At 40.8% G+C, this 20,551-nt stretch overlaps 2 protein-coding genes across 3 annotated transcripts in view; both read left to right on the plus strand.

Annotated features, from left to right (window-relative positions):
- The first annotated feature begins 2,386 nt into the window (after nt 1-2,386).
- Nucleotides 2,387-6,737, plus strand: cnga1a (cyclic nucleotide gated channel subunit alpha 1a). 2 transcript variants are annotated; one of them, XM_085778433.1, is made up of 6 exons: nt 2,387-2,433; nt 2,686-2,964; nt 3,045-3,149; nt 3,512-3,618; nt 4,285-4,895; nt 5,490-6,737. In XM_085778433.1, exons 1-6 carry the CDS (start codon nt 2,402-2,404, stop codon nt 6,420-6,422), a joined length of 2,067 nt encoding a protein of 688 aa, XP_085634559.1. In that variant the 5' UTR covers nt 2,387-2,401; the 3' UTR covers nt 6,423-6,737. The 2 variants fall into 2 exon arrangements, with proteins under 2 accessions (XP_085634559.1, XP_085634568.1); XM_085778442.1 differs by having other exon boundaries at nt 2,387-2,423; nt 2,862-2,964; nt 5,490-6,532.
- An 8,084-nt stretch (nt 6,738-14,821) lies between these two features.
- Nucleotides 14,822-20,551, plus strand: part of tacr3a (tachykinin receptor 3a) — a 29,030-nt gene continuing 23,300 nt past the window's right edge. The window contains exon 1 of the mRNA XM_085778455.1: nt 14,822-15,433. Coding sequence (XP_085634581.1) covers nt 15,066-15,433 — 368 coding nt within the window. The 5' untranslated portion in view covers nt 14,822-15,065. The remainder of the gene's footprint in view (nt 15,434-20,551) is intronic.

Below are 20,551 nucleotides of genomic sequence, written 5' to 3' on the forward strand. Positions count from 1 at the left end.
TAATCTTTGTAAAACAAAAACAGTTAAGTGTGTTTGGATAATAAAAGCATTTATTTGTGATCATTATCCTGTCTTTATTCAAATTTTTGCAGTAAAGAACTCAGTTGTAGTTTAGTAGTCACGGACTTGACTAACTTCGTTGATACTGATATTCATTTTTGACATTGTAGGGCATCATGTTGAAAATAATACCAGTACACTAAAACAGCTCAATGGAGTTCATCCATCCATCAGCTATATCAATTTTCCATAGGGTCCTGGGAGCTGGAGTCAGTCCCAGTCAAACCGGGGTGAAGACACGGTTCGGCCAGTGGGAACCTAATGTGCATACAAATCCTACACAACTGGTCCAGAACCTTCTCCCTGTGAGGCAACAGTGCTAACCACTGAACCACCTGGCTGCACTCACATGCTGTTTAACCATCAAATCATTTCAGGCACAGACAGTGAAAGTGTATAACCCCACACCAGCCAACAGGGAGAGCCACAGAATCACAGGATATCTATAACACCACAGGGGAGGAGGATGCTTTTAGGACACAATACTCAGGACTGACAGAGGGTCAGATTTAATCTCACTGTCACGATTCTTATTCGTGTAAAAGAGACCAGATCCAGCTGATCTGGAATCTGTAATACCCGGCATGATCTAATAGGATCAGAGCTGGATATGGCTGAGAGTGCTGACTGAGCAGGAGATGCTGTGTGCAACACAGACTAAATCCTCCACTGGTCCACACTCAGGGGAATTACAGTCTGTCAGATAAAAGAAAATAAAAAAATAAATATATAAAAGAGGTGTCAACAAAAAATGGTTTTCATTGTTGTGGATCCTTGCCGACAAGTTAAATGAGCGTTGTACAAACTTCACTTGGATGTTTCTTATCTCCCCCTGCAGTGGACAAATAAGGCGGATGAGTGACTTTGCTTCTCCTCTCCTCAGCCAACTCTAATCCACAAATCCTTATCAGGGTCACTGAGACTTTATGACACACTTAGTTAGACTCCAATGCCTATAGGCGTCCAGCAACATTTTGATATTATTTTATTATAATTATTAGCATACAATAGCATCCGATGATTGATACAAGAAACCTGCTGCTATTGTGAGTGGCCACATTCCTTAAAGGACCTTAAAAAACTAAAGGAATCAAAAGGAAAATGGACTTCACATTACACTGACAAGTTGAAAAGGTAGGTCTAACTATAGCCAACTATTTATGCATTATTCGATTTAACTGTTCTGCATTTTTAAAATATAAGTCTGTGTCAGGGTGAGTCTATTACTTGATGTGAATAGCATGGCACTAGGTTATATGAGTTTGTTAATTTTATCCTCTGTTTTGTGTATCATCATTAAATTGGAGCAGATGTGAACACATGATTTTAATGACAGGTCTGAAGGAGCTTTTTGTTACAGTACAGAAGAATTCCAGTGCTTATATTACTCCTTACTTTTCTCTCTGACAGTTTATCAAAACCGAAGAGACAAGCATAAAGGATCTTAAATTAAGAACAAAACTGAATTCTGAAAATATTAAATATTCCATAACAAGTTCCCAGAGACTACCGATGTCTTCTTTGAAAGTCTTATTTCGTCTAGACAATAGTCTAGCACTCAAATAATTCAGTTTTGTCACAGAAAACACAGAAATCGACCAAATCTCCACACTGTTGATGCTGGTTAACATTTGTGTTTAAAATTGTTGATGATGAACTGTTGATTGACTAATCAAATAAAGGACATGTAGAGTTTCAGCTCTAATTGGACATAACGGGAGCGTATCTATGTTACCCCTGCAAAAAAAGGTTACTGTTCTGCTACTGCTCACCTGAAAAAGGGTTCTATGTTCCCCACTTACTTACTTAATGCAAGAAACATAGCAGTAGCATACAGTAAGTGTGCTGTTTTAACATCTCTACACACACACAACAGAGCATAAACCCTAACCTTAACCCCCAACCCTAATACTACTGCTATGTTTCCTCGCTTTTTTGGAAAAGTGGGGAACATTGAACCTTTTTTTTATTAAGCGCCAGGGAACATAGAACCCTTTTCCGGGTGAACAGGGAACATAGAACCCGGGGAACATAGGGATGACCGCCTCGTGATTTATCTCTGCAGACTAAACTGCAGATCTGCCGCCATGGCTTCTTCAGCCACCCATCCCCACCTCAACACCGCACAACAGGTGGCCAGAGACAGTGAAGAGGACAACGAGGCTGACCTGTGAGCTCAACCTTAAAAACACACGCACAAATTCAGAGGGCTTACAGTACATTAATAAGGAATAACAAAGTCAGTCGGTTTATCAGTTAATTAACCTCCTGTGTAACATGCTGTGCTTGTTTCAGACGTGCTTCTCGTGCTCCTCCATCAAATCCCCATCGTCTGCTCAATATGAATAACAGCAACAATAAGAGTGAAGAAGAGTGAGTACCACTATAGAGTCAGGAAGTGATAAGCAAAGCCTTACTGTAATAAACGAGTTTCCCTTTGACATTTCTTAAAAGTCACTTCAGTAAAGCTCATTAAATGTGTTAATTAATGTTTTTACATGAAGAAATAGAAAAAAATGAAGAAATAGTAATTAGGTTTATGTTATATAACAAACATGGGGAATGTTAAAAAGATTTTGATGCACATTTGTCCCTAATGTACTGATGTACTGATTCAAATTACAGGAAAAAGGAGGATGACAAGGAAAAAGAAGAAGAAGAAGAAGAAGAAGAAGAAGAAGAAGAGAACGAGAATGGAAAAGAAGAAAAGGAGAAAGAAGAAAAGGAAAACGAAGAAAAGGAAAACGAAGAAAAGGAAAATGAAGAAAAGGAAAAAGAAGAAAAGGAGAAAAAAGAAAAAGAAGAAAAGGAGAAAGAAGAAAAGGAAAAAGAAGAAAAGGAGAAAAAAGAAAAAGAAGAAAAGGAGAAAGAAAAAGCGAAAGAGAAGGAGAAGGAAAAAGAGAAGTAAGTTTATATTATTTAGACCAACTTCCTCTTCACATTTTCAGGTGTTAAACTTTCACTTGTTTCTGCTCTTTTTATAGGCCCAAAGAATTATTTGTGATTAATCCTGCTGGGAATTTATATTACAACTGGCTGTTCATCATCGCAATGCCAGTCATGTACAACTGGACCATGATCATAGCCAGGTGACGTAAAGAATAATGATTCTTATCCATCATTGCAATTTCCCTGTGGTTCAAATGTCCTTGTAATTGTGATCCTTATGAAGCTGTTGCACATCATTGAAATGTCAGCGGGAGGGGGGGGGGTGTTGGTTGGTTGGTTGGTTGGCTATGTGCAGGGGAAACAGCTTTGTTCTTCCTTTGATTGATGTGGAAAATACTCCATCAGTGACTGCTACAGTTTGTGTTGACAATGGTGAGATTGGCACCACATCGCCTGCAGCAGTAGCAGTGTAGGACACAGAGGAGGAGAAGGAGCAGTATGGACATCATTCATTTATATCTTTATAAAATGTGCTGCTGTGGCCTTGTTCTTGTGCAAACAGGGCTTCCTTTGAGGAGCTGCAGCATAACTACATCATTTACTGGATGGTGTTGGACTACACCTCAGATGTAATGTACCTTCTTGATATGCTCGTCAGGACGAGAACAGGTAAACACTGAGAGAGGCTAAACTTTTCAAACTACAGAGGGCCTTTTGGTTTCCATTTGTATACGTTTCACATCATTTTCTTTCATTGATGAAGGTCCCATGTGTTATGAAGCTAGTATGTTAGCTAAGCTACACAATACAAGCTCTGAAAATTACAGCCATAGTAGCTACAATATTCCCTCTTGATGTGTTTGTCCTCTCCTAACACTAACACCATCCTGAGGAAACACTCACAGATTTTCCAGACTGTGCTTTAGCCACAGTCAAATGCATTTTTGAGAAACTGTGGACAAAAAATGGATTTTAATTCACAAGATGAACTGTGAATTTCATCCCACATTGCTTATAGTGGAACTGAGCCTTTCACACAGTGCGGACAAAAGGAGCAATTGCAAAGTGTTTTAATGTGTGTTTCGGCATATTAAAATAAATAAATAAATATCTAAAAGAATAGAGATTAAGCATGTGAAGTGTAAATACTGTACATGGTGCTACTGTGTTGACAAAAACTATTCAACCAATTTGGATTAATTGCTTTGAAGTTTTGGAGGGAGATACTGATCAACAGAAAACAAATGTGTGACATTACAATATTCCTACAGGACCTTAACTCTCTCATAACCTTGTGAATAATGTGCCCATAACTTTGTACCTCTTGAAACACAGGTTACCTCGACCAAGGTCTGATGGTGAAAGATAAGAAGCTTCTACTGGATAGCTACATGAGAACCCTTCAGTTTCGTCTCGATGTCATCTCCATGCTGCCCACTGACGTCTTCTATTTCGTACTCGGCCTCGACTACCCAGAGATCCGCATGAACAAGCTGCTGAGAATCGGGCGCATGATGGAATTCTTCACGAGGACGGAGACCAAGACTAACTACCCCAACATCTTCCGCATCGGTAACTTGATTATGTACATCCTCATTATCATCCACTGGAATGCTTGTTTCTACTTCTCCTTCTCCAAGTCTATTGGTTTTGGGGCTGATGACTGGGTTTACCCAGCGCTGGATGATCCTGAGGAACCTGACTTTGGGATGCCTATGAGGAAGTACTCATTCAGCCTCTACTGGTCTACTCTGACCCTGACCACCATTGGAGAAACACCACCTCCAGCTCTGGACTCAGAGTTTCTCTTCCATGTGGCTGATTTCTTAGTCGGAGTCTTGATCTTTGCCACAATTGTAGGAAATATTGCCACCATGATCTCCAACATGAACGCTGCCCAAGCCCAATTTCAAGCCCGGATTGATAACATCAAGCAGTACATGCAGGTAGATGACCGTCCACTTTCCATTATAGCATTTTTTTTTACATAATTATCATCTGTTGATTGTGTGGTTATTTTTTTCCTTCTTAAAAAATCAACACTTGCTCCCGCACTCACTTGAAGCTCTTTTATTTAGTCATTTAGTCAGTCAACGTTTCGGTCTATTGACCTTCATCAGGACCCAGTATTTTACTTCTGTTGTGTGACTTCCTTTTAAAAACTAAGCACACTCATGCAATTAACTGATCACAGGTGTGTGTGGTTGTCTGAGGAAGTGACATCATTAAAGACAGAGAGAAAAACTTAGAGCTTAACACATTCAAACATAATCCATTTTGGGCCGCAATAGAACATAATCTAGAAAAGAAGAAAAAAAGGAAGTCACACAACAAAAGTAAAATACTTGGTCCTGATGAAGGTCAATAGACCGAAACGTTGACTGACTAAATTACTAAATAAAAGAGCTTCAAGTGAGTGCGGGAGCAAATGTTGATTTTTTATGTTGAACTTGACTGGGGATCTGCTCCCAGCACCACCCAAAGGAGAATGTGCATGCTGATTAAGCCTTGATTATATTTTCCCTTCTTTTCATTAATAGGTTCGAAAAGTCAGCAAGGAACTTGAGATACGAGTCATCACATGGTTTGACTATCTGTGGAATAACGGCAAAGCTCAGGATGAAAGAGAGGTGCTGAGATATCTTCCAGACAAGCTAAAAGCCGAAATCGCCATCCAGGTGCACATGGACACTCTAAAAAAAGTTCGTATTTTTGCAGACTGTGAGGCAGGCCTGCTGATCGAGCTGGTGCTCAAGCTGCGGCCTCAAGTCTTCAGCCCGGGAGACTACATCTGCAAGAAGGGTGACATTGGCCGTGAGATGTATATTATCAAAGATGGAAAACTTGCAGTTGTTGCCGATGATGGCGTCACACAGTTTGTTGTGCTGGGAAGCGGCAGCTACTTTGGCGAGATCAGTATTCTCAATATTAAAGGCAGCAAGGCAGGGAACAGGCGCACAGCCAACATCCGGAGCATTGGATATTCTGACCTCTTCTGTCTGTCCAAGGATGACCTGATGGAGTCACTGACAGAGTACCCAGATGCTAAAGCCATGCTAGAGGATAAAGGACGGCAGATTCTGATGAAAGATAATCTGATAGAGTTGGACCCAAGTAAAATCTTGCCTGAGGCAGAGGAGCTGGAGGAGACGGTCAACAAACTGTATAACACCATGGAGCTGATGCAGTTCAAGCTGAAGAAGATTCTGGGAAATAAAAAAAACGCTGATAAGGCTCTGAAACACCGCATCACAGACCTGGAGCGCCTGACTGGAGAGGAGGTAGAAGATGAGGATGAGGAGGAAGAAGAGCAGAAAAAGGCCCCCGAGATAAAAGAAGAGGAAAAAGCAGAAGAGGGGGAAGCAGATGGTGAGAAAAAGGAAGATGAAGAAAAAGGTGAGGAAGGAAAGCCTGCGGAAGAAAAAGATGAAGAAGGAAAGGGTGAAGATGAAAAAGAGGAAGGGGAAAAATAAACCCATAGTAAAATACCAAGCACTTTTCTATGTAGCGACACTAGAACCTCTCCCACAAAGACATATTTCTGACTGGAGTTGCTTCTCAAATACTGTAACTCCCTCATGATTAAAAACTGCGAAAGACAAAAAAAAAAAAAAAGAAAGAAAAGAAAGAAAGAGAGGGGCTGAAATACCCACTGGAGCTTGTCTTCAGTTTCAGGTATTGCGTTTGTAAATATATTATAAAATTAAAGACAGTAATTCAGTGGACAAATATTGCCAATGATAATATTGACATTCAATTTAAATAAAATATTGGTTTCAGTTGTCCTATTTATTGTGATTTCATGAGTGATATACTGAAGAACTGCTTTTCCCAGCCCTGCAGTAAACACTGGTGGCCACATGAGGATAGTAAATAGCAAGGATACAGGTATGTATATGACACAGTATGATACTAGGACACAGTAGCTCAGTCTTACAACTTACTGTAAGACACTGTTGGAGCTGTAGCACTCACCTAAACAGTTACACCAATCAATTATTGAAAATACTACTTCTAAAAATTAAACCAGATTAATACTGTTAATAGTATACACAATAACAGTTCAAGTGATTTAGAAATGAATAAGTATTAATAATATTCAATCAATGAAAAATTAAAGCAAGGAAGTGTATTCAATTTGACCAGGTTCGGATTTTGATTTTGTAGTGGTCATAATTTGTTCCCTCCCATGTTTGTTGTTTGTAGATTATGTTACAGTATTTTCAAATATTGTCTAACTTCTCGGTAACTAATGCAGAAACACAAGGACATATTGCATACACAGGTCTGCATTTCTTCATATTGTTACTTACCTTAGTGTGGACATGAGTTCATCTTCTCTTGTTTTCATTGGAAAAGAGTTTTGGAGGCCTGTAGAAATTAAAGTATGCAGCATTTCACAAAAGACATTCAAAAAATATATACACTATTTAGCATAAAAGAAATGTCTAATGGCCTCTCTACATTTTCCACTGACATGAATTTAAGGGGTGAGGTGTTTTGATGAAAACTTTTCTCATCATATTTTGTATTCACCAATATTGAGCTAATGAAAAACGTTACCTCTACTGTAGGCCCCAAACAGTGATTTAAATGAAACCATGGAGATGTCTACACTGTAGATGATGGAACGACTCGTCAGCTTATCTGAAATGTGACGCGAAGCACCAACAATACCCAGCTCCATGGAGTTTGGGGTGAGTGTATGGACTAAATAAGAAAATAAGAAAAAGAAAAAGTGCACGCAATTAGTCAGTGAGTTACCTGAAAAGACATGTTCACACTGAAGTGACAAAGATCTCTGGTGACCGTAGTGATTACGAAGAAGTGAGACATTATTATAGTGTCCACATGAGGGATGTTGATGCGGATGGGTGCATTGACAAAGCTACAGGAGATCATTGTTCTGTTTCCAACCAACAGCACTGGTTTATTTTAACCTTGAAAGCACCAGTTCCCTGACTCAAACCATGTTTTTCTTTTGGTAACCATGGCAACAAAGGTCAACTTACACTTACAAAGTATGTTTTCGCCAAATCCCAATGTTTCCCAAACCTTAACCATGTAGTTGTTGCACCTGACAATAACCATGGCATGGTCACAACATACTAGGCCTCCATATTCTACAGTGATTAGCAGCTACCAGTAAATAGGCTACAGCCCTGTATCATTATTCTGTGCATTGTTATGGACAAATGATGGATCTTATTTTTTCTTTCTCAATTTTTATGTATTCAGTGAAGCTGCAAATACTGTGGGACAGCTTGGCACTTGCCTTGTGTGTTTTACATCAAAAGGTCTCAAACTGCTGTCTCTTGCCAGCGCTTTATATGAAGACACACACTTCACCTGTGAACACAACTGGACAGTTTATGCTCAAAGCCAAGACACAATCAAACGCCACACACACCCCTAACTCCCTCCCCCCAAAATAATAGTGTGAGTGCCGCAGAGAGGGTGAGACAATTGATCATCTTTTGTGTCTGTCTGTTGCCACTATTTGGCACCAGCAGAGCAGACTCACATTCTCTCTAATACATTAATCAATGGCTCGATAAAGTCAAGAAGAAAAGCAACCAATTTGTGATAACTGGCGCAGCCAGACGAGTAAGACAGAAACGTGGTGATTTGTTGGCTTTTGTGCAGAAGTCACATGCAGCACTGAATTATAACCGACAGTCTGGTACATCCTGGAGTGGAGCACCATCTTTGTGTTAATTAATGAAGACTGTCAGTGTGTCTTCATTAATGATGGTTGGTATTGCTGTATTGCAGACGGTAGCAATCAATAATGAATAATGTTCTTTTTTATTATTATTATTCAACAGAACGGTTTAATGTCTAAACAAAAAGAATTTCTCTTCATCAATTAACAGCATTTTTAAATATCTTGTTTTGCTGTATACTGAATTAAAACCAAGTATTCATGTCGAATAAAAGAGAAACCTAACAAGGTGTCACAAGACATTAGAATCACTGAATATTTGGCATTTTTGCTTGATAAATTAAACATTTTGTGTCAATGACTTTGGCTAATTGTTTCAACATTAGTGGTAATTTGATTTGTGCTCTACTACAGCAGAATATTAACAGTGGGAAATGAAGAGGATCTTATAGAACAACATTATCCACATTCCCTCTGGTGTCCATTTTACCCAGCACATTTACTTTGATGCTGGTAAATGTCAGTGTTATTTAATGTTCATTCAAGTAATTTAAATAAGTAATACTGAATGAACTGGACTCTTTTTTTTTATAATCTTACGTAACTCAATGTTCCCTTACCGGCTTTTTGTGGTGTTTTAAATCCAATCTCATTTTATGGCCTTCATCAGTGAAAGATTTTTCTCTGTTGTGACAGAAATGTCTGTTATGTTGAAGAATGTTAATATGAAATCTCATTGCATTTAATTCCAAATACATTTTAAATTGTAGAGGCTGCTTATATGTAACAGGTTTCGTCTCTTATCACTCTGAATCTTTTGCTTCTGTGTGCAGCCACACAGCACCCAGTACACTGAATAAATATTAATGTCACATAGCCTACTCAGCCTCTCTAATGTCATGAACTTGGTTGTGATAGCCAATGAAAATGTCTTCACAGAGCGTGCACGGAGAGGTGATCGAGCACATGCCATTTATCCCAGGGAAACTGCTGCCTATAGGCTGATTTCCCAAGGGAGATATTTCTCCGTGGGAATCAGAGCCCGGGGGGGCCACACTGTATCAAACAGTATCAACACAACAATCATTAAGAGGATAATAAAAGGGTAATATTTTACATTAGCAACACATGAAGACATGATGCACAATATTAACCTATTTACTTACACCTACTATATCTAGAATGTGTCTGAGAGGATTGTTCACTGTCAACAAATCCCATAAAAGGACCAAAACCAAAAGCAAATGAGTGTGTGTCCTCTCTCTGTCTGTGACTCTCAGGCACAGCTCATTTGGTCTTTTGATATCACAAGTCTTGTCTGAGAACTATTCGGTCACCAAGACTACCCTCAGTAATTGTCTTACTGAACCCCTCCAATGACTGATTGATGATCATGTTTCTCACATGATGAAAATGTACAAGAATATCATGAGTGAAATAAGCAGTCAACATCCTGACTGTCCCCACATAAAAACAACAAGAAAAAAAAACTAAACTATATATATATTTATATATCTCATATAACCTTTTAACGTACAGAGAGCTTGCATTAGCACAACCACTAACAGCCAGTTTTCAGGTAACAACATAAGGAAGTAAAATATGCCAACTACAATCACTGTTTTCATACACCTGGTTTCAGTACAAACTCTTCAGCTGTGCCATCTGACTGAAGCTCAAACATGAATCTTGGTCTCTCTGATGTTTCCTCTTTAAATGCACAGCTCCATCACCTGTCACTGAAACCATGTCAACACAGAAAGCAGGAGTTTGAATTAACACAACCAGCAACACAGCCACTGCTGAAATAATAAAGATAAACAATTAACTGTGTTTAATATGTCCTCTAATCCAGACTTTAATTTACTCAAACTAACAAATAAAGCAGTGTGGTTTAAAAATGTAGTGGTTATTGTGTCTGCTTTACATACAAAAGGTTATGGGTTCAATCCTCAGTGGAATCAAATAATTTATCTTTGATCAATAATTGTACTGTTTCAATAACAATTAAAAGTAAACTTGTGGCAATGTGTTGTACTTCTAGATAAAAAATAAAGGAAATCAAAACATACTGTATGTGTCTGTCTGATGTTTCCTTTACTGACCATCTTCAAATACCTTTTCTCTTCCACCTGTCAACCTAATGCAAGAAGCAATGTTGCAGCTGGCAGGATCATCTGTGGAGACAAATGCATCAGTATTGCAGTATTACAGTATGTCTGTACTTATTTTGCACCTCATTTATTTCTGAGTTATTTTTTATGCCTTTTTAGGAATTTGATTTTGGAAAGGTCACGGGAAATGGAGAAAGAGAAGTGATGTCCACTAAGGTCCAGGGACATTGAGACTAATGGCCCCAAGGCCACTGAAGCGCTCACCTTAATCTGAATTACTTTTTGAATATATATTTTTGAAAAATGTGTTCAATATAATTTCAGCTTTTGCTAAAAAAAATATCAATATTTATGTTCTATATAACATTATTTCACCGTTTACCATGGATTGTTTATATACAGTAAATCAATTAATGCTTACTATATATTTTCACTTTCTATTCTATTCCTGTGGAAATAGGAACTACACATTATTGCACAGTGTAAATGAAGAGATTTTAGAACATACTGTCCTCCTGGTCTTTACAACACAGAACAACAATCAGTACATGAAAGCCCCACTCCTGTCTCTCTTTTAATGGAGCTTTATTGACTTCAACTGCCAATAGTACTGCCGAGCCCTCTTCCCCCAGGTCTCACAGGTCGTATAGCATTAAAAGTCATGCCCGCAGATTGGTATCAAAGTGTAAAAGTGCATGTATATATCAACACTTACAAACTACAAAAACCTTGTGTGCTTATTTTTTGGTGACAGTATTGTGCTTCAGCGTATCTCATTGTGTCTCAATTAGGATCATGTCTTCTCATTAGAGTAACATTAAATATTCACAGATTGTTCCTTACGGCTCTATGTGGTAGTTTGTCTTCGGTCTCCCTTTGGTTTAAAGCAACAAAGGGTCTGGTCCGTAAAATGTTTCATCATTCCTCAGTGCAAATTTACATTTATAATGACTGTGTCCAAATGTTTTAGCAACACAAAGATGCCCTTTGATGACCTTTAATTGATTAGTGTGTGACAGTCTGTTGTTGGTCAATAGTCACACATAGACACACAAACACTGAAGTAGGCTATAGTAAATTTGTCATGATATTGTCCTTAGGAACACAACACTCAGCTGCTAAAGTCTCCAGTAAGGATTCATTAGGAAATAATTGAGGAGCAATACTCTTTCATTAGCAAACAAATTGCTATCCATGGTTACATTTTGAATTGATTAGAGAAAACAGCCCCGAGCCCTGACACGAGTTCTGACACACCACAGAGGCAGCTGTGAAAATAGCTGACGACAACGGTGCAGCTGAAGCGGCGTAACTGCTGCTCTGATATTTTTACAAGACATAGAAATGCTGGGAGAGACATGCCAAAAATGTCATTTCATGTCAAAAAAAAAAACTAATTGCCTAATGACAATCGAGCCTCTGCAATGAAACACGCACATAACAAAGCCACAGCCAGGCAACAAGTCCACAACATCTCATTAAGCAGCAAGTCTCAAAATGATCAGAGTAGAAAATGACGAGGGTCAGAACTGGACTCTGTTAAAATATGCATCATATGGAAATCAGGCATTTTTTAAAAACCCTAGCACTTTTGTCTTTGCAATGCAAGCCACAATATGCATTTTACATTGTACTGTATGGTAATTATGAGGATGTAGTTTGTGATGTGTGGACTATATTGCATCTTAGACAAAATAATACAAACACCTGTTAGTAAAGCACATTACAAAACAACCATAAACTGCAGCCTCCACAATTAAGTTGAACATTATAACCTTCATGAAAGAAGGATGAGACCACATTATATTAACTGGCTGTTCTAACCAGTTTGTTTCCAAGCTGTCAACAAAGATTCAAAATGACAGGACAATTTTTGATTTCCTCCTCCGTGATTGTGAGCGTGGTTTTCATCACCATTAGGTGAATGTCAGTGTCAGGGCATTGTTGAAAAAAAAGGTAAAGAAAAAAACGCAGAAAGCGTGACACTTTTTAATCTAAACCTATTTCAGTTTTTCAAATTTCACTAGGTTTCAACTGTCAAATTTATTCTTCAGAGAACAGAGCCCAATGTCTCATCACAGCCATGCTATCTATTCAAGGGAGCTAAAATGTTCAAGAACTACAACATTTGGGATGTACAAAATGATGCTTTCAGGTCTTTCATCTTCTTTTCAAACCAGAGTTTTTAAATAAATGACTTGTCACTGATCAGTTTGAGAGCAACTCACTGCCCTCTCATTTGCTCCAAATGTGTACAACATGTACAAACTGAAATAGCCATTTAGGTGGAATCTGAATATATTACATGTTGTCATATTCTCTCATTTTCTGCAAGACTTCCAGAGTCTTTTGTTCCTGAATCGGATTTGCTCAGATCATACATTAGACAACTGGAAAGCCCCTCAGGGTTTTTAAAAATGATCAAAGACTCTTGTACAAGCCATAGAAATCATAACCATGCCTTCGGTAAAAGTCCACCTCCATCCTACAGTAATAGATAAAAATAAGTATCTTACGTTGACGTTTTCAAATATGTTTCCTTCAGAGTTCAGGGAAGAAAAAAAACAAAAAACAATACACTTCATGTTGACAGTGACACCATACAAATATCATGAATTCATATGAAGTCAATCACTGAATATGTATGTTCTGCTTCACACTGTCTGATTATTAAACCGAGTCTCCATCCTGATACTTCCAGAAGCATCTACATCTCCAGAGGGAAGAAAACTTCAAAATTATGAGAATATGAATTCCAATCAGCATTAGCGGGATTACAGAGCAGAACAAACAGCTGGTTCAAGTGGGCTGGGCCTAACACAGACCCCTTTGTTTGATCACTTTTGTTAACGACAAAAGTGTTAACGCTCATAACAGTTCAGTGACCTCTGACATCAGAGGTAACAGAGATTATATTTGCAGCCTACAACCCAATGGATAACCCAAACACACCTTCACACATAATGCCAAGAATATATCAATGTAGTGGTGTACTCGTGTTGACTGCTCGGTGCTATATAAATAAATTTTCCTTCCTTCTACAGACTGGATTTGTTTAGTTACTTTTTGCAGCTTCCCCATGCATCTGTATGTCTGAACATTATAAATAAATAACTAAACATGAAGTTAAGTGTGTGGAGTGTGAAATGGAGTGTTTCTTTTTCCTCTGCAGCGAGCGATGCCTCACTCTGTTGTGGTACAATATAAAAAACACTGCAATCACACACTGCAATGTTGCCTTATGTACAGAGACAATGTCTTTTACATATTATGTAATTTCTGCACAGATTCCAGCTGCGATTTAGTTTCAAGTGCAAAGAGATAGAAGCCAAAATGCAGGTTTTCAGGAAACGCCTGAAGTGGAGTCCTGCTGTATTAGAGCAAGGGATGTGTCTCAAAGAAAACACAATCACTCTGGGCGAGTGTGTTGGAAAGCTTTACTGGATTGATTGGATTTGATCAGCCACAGAAGACATGTAAATGTAACCCGTGTAGAGGTTACCATAGCTCTAAAGGCTATGCGAGTAGATGAAGGAGGTTTATCTGATGTGAACAGCCGGTTGTCTGGAGGCGACTTCAGCCTGTTAGTCGTGAATGTTGGCCTGACAGAGAAGGGGAGTCACACAGTCATCCCCTCACCTCTGTGCACTTCTATTCTCTGCTGCTCAGTGAGGATGATTAGACCTTAATAACAGAACCATTGATCCAACTGAAGATGATGAGTCACACACAATGAAAACTGACTTTATCAAATCTTTTGAGGGCAGAGGAAAAACACCCATTGTGCACACAGTGGATCCGACCTGAAATATTTCAATATCCTGTTTGTGGCTCATTTGAATTGCTACAAGATCATCTGGAGGGTCGGTGAAGATAAAGCTGCACAGTGCGCCTTGACTGATTATATAGCGCAGACAGTATCAGCGCGGCCCATCTGTTATTCATGAAGTTTAAAACAGCAGCTACAAGTATCAATCAATCTCTTTCACCATTTGTGCCACTTGTGCGTCACTGAGTGCGCACGGCTCCCTGCCTGTTGCTGCTGCTACTGCTGCTGCTGTTGTTGGAGGAGGAAGAGGAGGAGAGGCTGTGCGCTCACACCCACATTCAACAGGCACTGGCGAGAGCTCACTTGTTTTACATGTAAGGTGTCACCGTGTTTTATTTCTTCAACTTGAACCTCTGAGGAAGATCTGGGCTTGTTAGAGGTGTTGCGCGCGCGATGGTGCCCATACGCAAATCCTTTCCCAGTACTCTGGCTTTGCGCCTCAGGAGGTAGAGCAGACTCTGAGACAACCAAGGCACTCACTACAGTCTGAGGGAGAGGAGAGGAGAGGATGGCTGCTCCACATAACGGATCCAACATCACAGCGAACTACACCAACCAGTTCGTGCAGCCGCCCTGGCGCGTCGCCCTCTGGTCCATCGCCTACAGCTCCGTGCTGGCGGTGGCGGTGTTCGGGAACCTGATCGTGATATGGATCATTCTTGCGCACAAACGGATGAGGACAGTGACCAACTACTTTCTGTTGAACTTGGCGTTTTCGGACGCGTCGATGGCCGCGTTCAACACTTTGATAAACTTTGTGTACGCCGCCCACGGGGAGTGGTACTTCGGCGAAGCTTACTGCAAATTCCACAACTTCTTCCCGGTCACGTCCGTGTTTGCGAGCATCTACTCCATGACCGCGATAGCTGTGGACAGGTGAGTTCATGAAGTGCTGTGAGCACCACAGTTAAAGAATGACAGATGATACGCCCCTATTAAACCTCCACTATCTGTCTCGCTATCAGCTCCATGTGTGGATACATCAATTATGCATTAGTATTATAATTATTATGGGAGCAATCATTTAGATGTTAATTATTTATCTCTGTGTGCTGGAAATCCCTTAACAGCAGTGTGTATCGGAGTAAAAATACACAAACGGTATAAAGATATTTGCTGTACCTCCACACAGCCATGGAGGTACAGTACTATATACGTACATAAATATACCATTTGAATTCAGACAACCTTCAGCACACCTTTATCATTAAATAAGCAATGTAACATCCAGAGAACACAGGCACACTTTATGAATATTTATAACTAACTCCAGCATGTGTAAACATGCAGTCATCCAGCCACTTTAATCTCAGCTGTTTCATGCATGATGTTTTGGACATGGTATCTGATCTTTCCACATGGCTATGCTGGCTTCCACCAGCAGTGGCGGAAAATTGAATCTTGTGCTTAAGAAGGGGAAAAAAGAAGCTCTGATCAGTGTTATGTCTCGCTTGAAGACTGTGCTCCATTTGGTAAGAGTTATGCAATAAAATTTGATGTAGCTCCACTAACTTGTGCCCTCTTGCTCACAAGAGCTAACTTATATAGGGTCCCCATCAGTGACATTTAAACTGTACTGATGGCTTATATAATACAGACCCATAAGCTTTGGCCCCACATTTCTTTGTGCCTCCTGATGATCTCAAAACATACATTTGCTTATTTTTCACAGTGGTGGAAGAACGGGCAATTACTTATTCGTGATTTGCGTTATTATCCTCGTGGAGGGGCGGTACCCCAGCAGGGTGACTGCCATCTCGCACACCACAGGCCTGTTCCACACATTTATTTTTATGTTTCAGTTCCAGTGAATCATGGACTAAAGCGGTTGTCTTGCAGAAAGCCTGCACTGCAGTGAATGACTCTGTGTGCCAACACCCTAGAGAAGATCACTCCATCGCCAATGCTTTCACGCTCTCTGACTTTCTTTCTTTCTGTCACATGCACTCACATTATTCATCTGCTTTTTCACACATTTGATTCTTTTCCCTCTGTACCTCCTCTACCTCTGCCTCTTTTCTTTCCCAGCTGTAGTTTCCATTAATGCGGTGATGGAGTCGTCACAAGCAGCCAGGCTTTGATACTGATCAGCGGACCGTCATACGTCATAATGTTTGAATAAAGGGATTAGACTGATGAAGGAGGCAGCCACAGGCCGGACATAATGAAAATAAAAAGCACGCAGGAGCTGTGTGCAGTCGCAGTGTGTGTCTCCAGCTCATGTACGCACATCACAGTGTGTTGTAGCATTGTGCGAGGTGTTTTCCTCCTCCAGTACTTCTCTTTGACACACAAAGGGGAACAACTGCATTTCCTCGGGCCTTGCTCATTTTGGCTCCTCTACAGAAACTTCCATGCGTTCGTATTTTTGGTTTGCAGTGTCCATTCGATTCTGTCAGCCGTGTACTGAGAAAGAGAACATCGCCATGACCTACATAATGTAGATGTAACCCCCGGTCATGCTTTCCCTAACCCCAGTATGGTGCTGTCTCCGCTCTGATGTCTTGAAATGGCATGAGGCCACAGTTCACGATCATCTGTGAATTTGTCCTTCCTGCTGACTCTCTGTGTTTCCTTGGGCACTGCAGAAAAATAAACTCAGGTTGCCGCGTGAATGGTAACTGGCCAAGCCTTAAAGCTTTTTATGACGACACTGCTGGTGGCGGTTTTGGATTTCTCACACCTTTATGTTCTCACGTTGAGGCTGTGAATTAGGACAATACAGTCACATCATCAGTGTCATGACCACATACAACACTCTGCTACTTCACCATCCTATCTGTTGGTATAATAATATTTCAGTGTGTGTGTATTTGCAGCAGTAGTGTGTTACACGACCTATGTGTATTATTGCTGCATGTAGATATCCATACCGCATGTGATAATGAAGACAGTGCTGCATGCTGACAGGTTCTCTGCACTGGAGTCACTCATTACAACAACAGCCAATCAAAAAATATTCACATTACAGTATGCACTGTGTATGGAATATATTTGTAATGAATATGTTTAAAATCTTTTGTGACACTTTGTATGCACATACAGTACACTGCATTGTATGTTTTGGCACCGTTCCTCTATATGTCCACATGTCCTCATTACATTTGTCTCAGTGAGTTTTTCTATTTGAATCCCTCTCACGCTTCCTATCTGATCAGTTACCAGCAGTGGTGACGTTTACTCCCTTAGTCTAGTGCAGAAAGAGCTGCAGGAGACAAATATCACTGATTACTGAGAATGAGTGCTGTGCAACTTAACACGTGCAGGTAGTTTCAATTGAATTTGTCAAGGCAGTGAGATATTTACCTCTGAGATTACAAGTCTATTAGAGTCTTCGTCCACCTGGGGAAAAAGGGAGAATGATGGGATTTCTTTGTTGCCCAACAGCAGCGAAAACCGTAACCATAAGCAGTAGTTTGCTTTCAGGAAAAACATCCCCATCATCCCTTTGGGTGAGAGCAATTTGCAGACTTTGCTGTGAACTTTTTCCATTGCAGCTACCTTCCGGAGAAGAAGAGTCTATTTAGAAGGAGCTGACAGATCTGTGGTTTCTGGATTACCCAGTGTAATGATGGTATTGTCCCTGAGAGAAGATGCTGTTGATGTTGTTGAACTTTTAATCACTGCAGTTTCAAAGCAGTCAGCGACACAAACAAATATCTATTCCCTTTTATTATTCTGGTGACAGCAGGAATCTCAAAGGTGGATGTAATCTAAAAACCTGCACAAATGAAAAAAACAATCTGCATGGCAAGATGCCACTGCTGGTACATGTAAGAGTAAGTATTTCTCCGATTGTCTCCTAAGTGAGGGTGGCTGAACATTAAACATAGGCTTCTCCTCTCACCTGAGGAAACTGAAGCCAACACTTGACATTTAGCTGTATTATGTTTAGCTTCTTCCCCTGGAAGTCTCATCCAAAGTAATCTTTGCTAAATCAACACCAGGGGCCCGTTGTCCGACACCTAGATAAGGGATTAAGCCGGGATATGTTGGTTATCCGGGCTGAATTTAGCCTCAAGTCTGTTGTTTGAAAGCAGGTTAAATTTGAAGTTTGTGATTTATTCTCTGCAGCTACCCTGCTCCAGACCAGGCTAACAGCCAGGCTTAGGCCGCGTTCAGACTGCCAGCAAAAATCCGATTTTTAGCCCATCCAGATTGGAACTGGATGGCTCTTTTTAAGTCTGAACAGTCCCAAATCACATGAAATCCGTTTCAGTTTCAGATCGCATTTGGACAGATGCGTCTCAGTCTGAACAGCTCCAAACACTCAGATCGGTTTTGACTGTCCGTGACGTCACTCTCCGCGGCGCTGTCACTGTGTTACAGGTCCCGTATGGTCCCGTGAGCTCCAGTTAAATATCAATTTCCTTCTTGTTACTTTTCTTTTATGCAAACTGCCTGGGAGCCGACTGCCGTCGCGCTCCCAGCTCTGGGGTGCTGGAGTTTCCCGTCTCTGTGGCTGCACACACACGCACACCAGTCTCTGGTACACGTACACGTACACACACACCAGGCGGGCTGAGGTTGAAACTAGTGGGGTAGCGCGGCTGCAGCACCGGGCAGATCACTGTGCTGCAGGCAGCTGATCTGCCCGGTGTATGGAGTTATTTTTGTCTCATAAATATCTGTAAATGCACAGAAGGTGATCTACAAATGTTCCTTGGTTTGCACACGTGTTTTGCTATCCACAAAGGGTGATCTACAAATGTTCCTTGGTTTGCACACGTGTTTTGCTATCCACAAATACAAATTTCTAATTTGTAACTTGTATTTTGGTTTTTAAAAATAAATGTGTATTTGTAAATATATTGTGTATTTGTAAATGTATAATTTTCCATTTGTAAAAACAAAAAAGCCATTTGTAAAACCGAAAATTCTGTTTGTGAAGTGTGACTCTGCATTTGTGGATCACCAATCACACACACGCATCTCTTTCCGCAAAGACGTATTTCTGAGACATTCCTGCCGAGATCCACACAGATCCACAAACTCACAGCTGCTGATTCACAAAGGGCCACTCTCCTCACCAGGAGGGGCAGTGTTGGCGAGTAGCTGAATGAAAACTAACGAAGAAGACTGCTACTGGCTTATCTCGAGAAATGATTTTAATTCCCACTGTTAATGCGTCACTTTATTAAGTTTTAATGTTTTTTCATGCGATAAAGTAACTGTTTAGATCCCCAATATGCGGTTAGTTTATCCAAATGACGCCTGTTTGGAAGTTTGCTCCGCCGTTCGCGGAGCAGTGAAGCTCCATCTGTGGAGCAGCTAAGCTAACTAGGCTACCACCGGACGAGCAGTCTATCACAGAGGCTACAGCCGGGCTGCTGTGGTGGTCGGCCGGCTAACCTCCGCTGTCATCCAGGTCTCCCCCGGCTCGTTTTTTCCCCCGGAATGATGAAGCTGGTTAGCCAGCCCACCGCAGCAGCCCGGCTGCTGTTTAGATCTGATTAGATGTTTAGATGTTAGACTGTTTAGATCCCCAATATGTGGTTATTTTTATCCAAATGACGCCGGAGCAGTGAAGCTCCACCTGTGGAGCAGCTAACTAGGCTACCACCGGACGAGCGGTCTATCACAGATACTACAGCCGAGCTGCTGTGGTGGTCGGCTGGCGAAGCCACGGCGTCTTCTCGGGGGAGAAAACGAGCACTTCAGTAAACCGGTTGCTGCCTCTGGATGTGCAGATCATCACAGAGGAAGCAGCCGGGGCTGCTGTGGTGGTCCGCCGGCTAAGCCGCGGCGTCATTCCAGGGGAGAAACCAAGCCCCAACCCGGTTGCTGCCTCTGGATGAGCGGATCATCACAGAAGCAACAGCCGGGCTGCTGAGGTGGTCGGTCGGCTAATCTGCGTCGTCCTCCCAGGGGAGAAAAGGAGCCCATCAATCTACCGGCAGTTTTTTAGAGGTTTACCGCCGGCTGGATGAATTGTTTTTATGAGATAAATGTTGTCTCATTCAGTGGTGTAGTAGGCTATATCAACAAACAAAA

Source organism: Trachurus japonicus, chromosome 1 (genome assembly GCF_045865225.1).
Source record: "Trachurus japonicus isolate A0001 chromosome 1, Traja_1.0".
NCBI classification, from domain to species: Eukaryota; Metazoa; Chordata; class Actinopteri; order Carangiformes; family Carangidae; genus Trachurus; species Trachurus japonicus.

What these genes read in the sequence shown, in the direction of transcription:
- cnga1a (XM_085778433.1), top strand. Translation starts at nt 2,402, where the DNA reads ATGAATAACAGCAACAATAAGAGTGAAGAAGA. An exon ending in GCTCGTCAGGACGAGAACAG is followed by an intron (nt 3,619 to 4,284) that starts GTAAACACTGAG and finishes CTTGAAACACAG; the next exon opens with GTTACCTCGACCAAGGTCTG. An exon ending in ACATCAAGCAGTACATGCAG is followed by an intron (nt 4,896 to 5,489) that starts GTAGATGACCGT and finishes TTTCATTAATAG; the next exon opens with GTTCGAAAAGTCAGCAAGGA.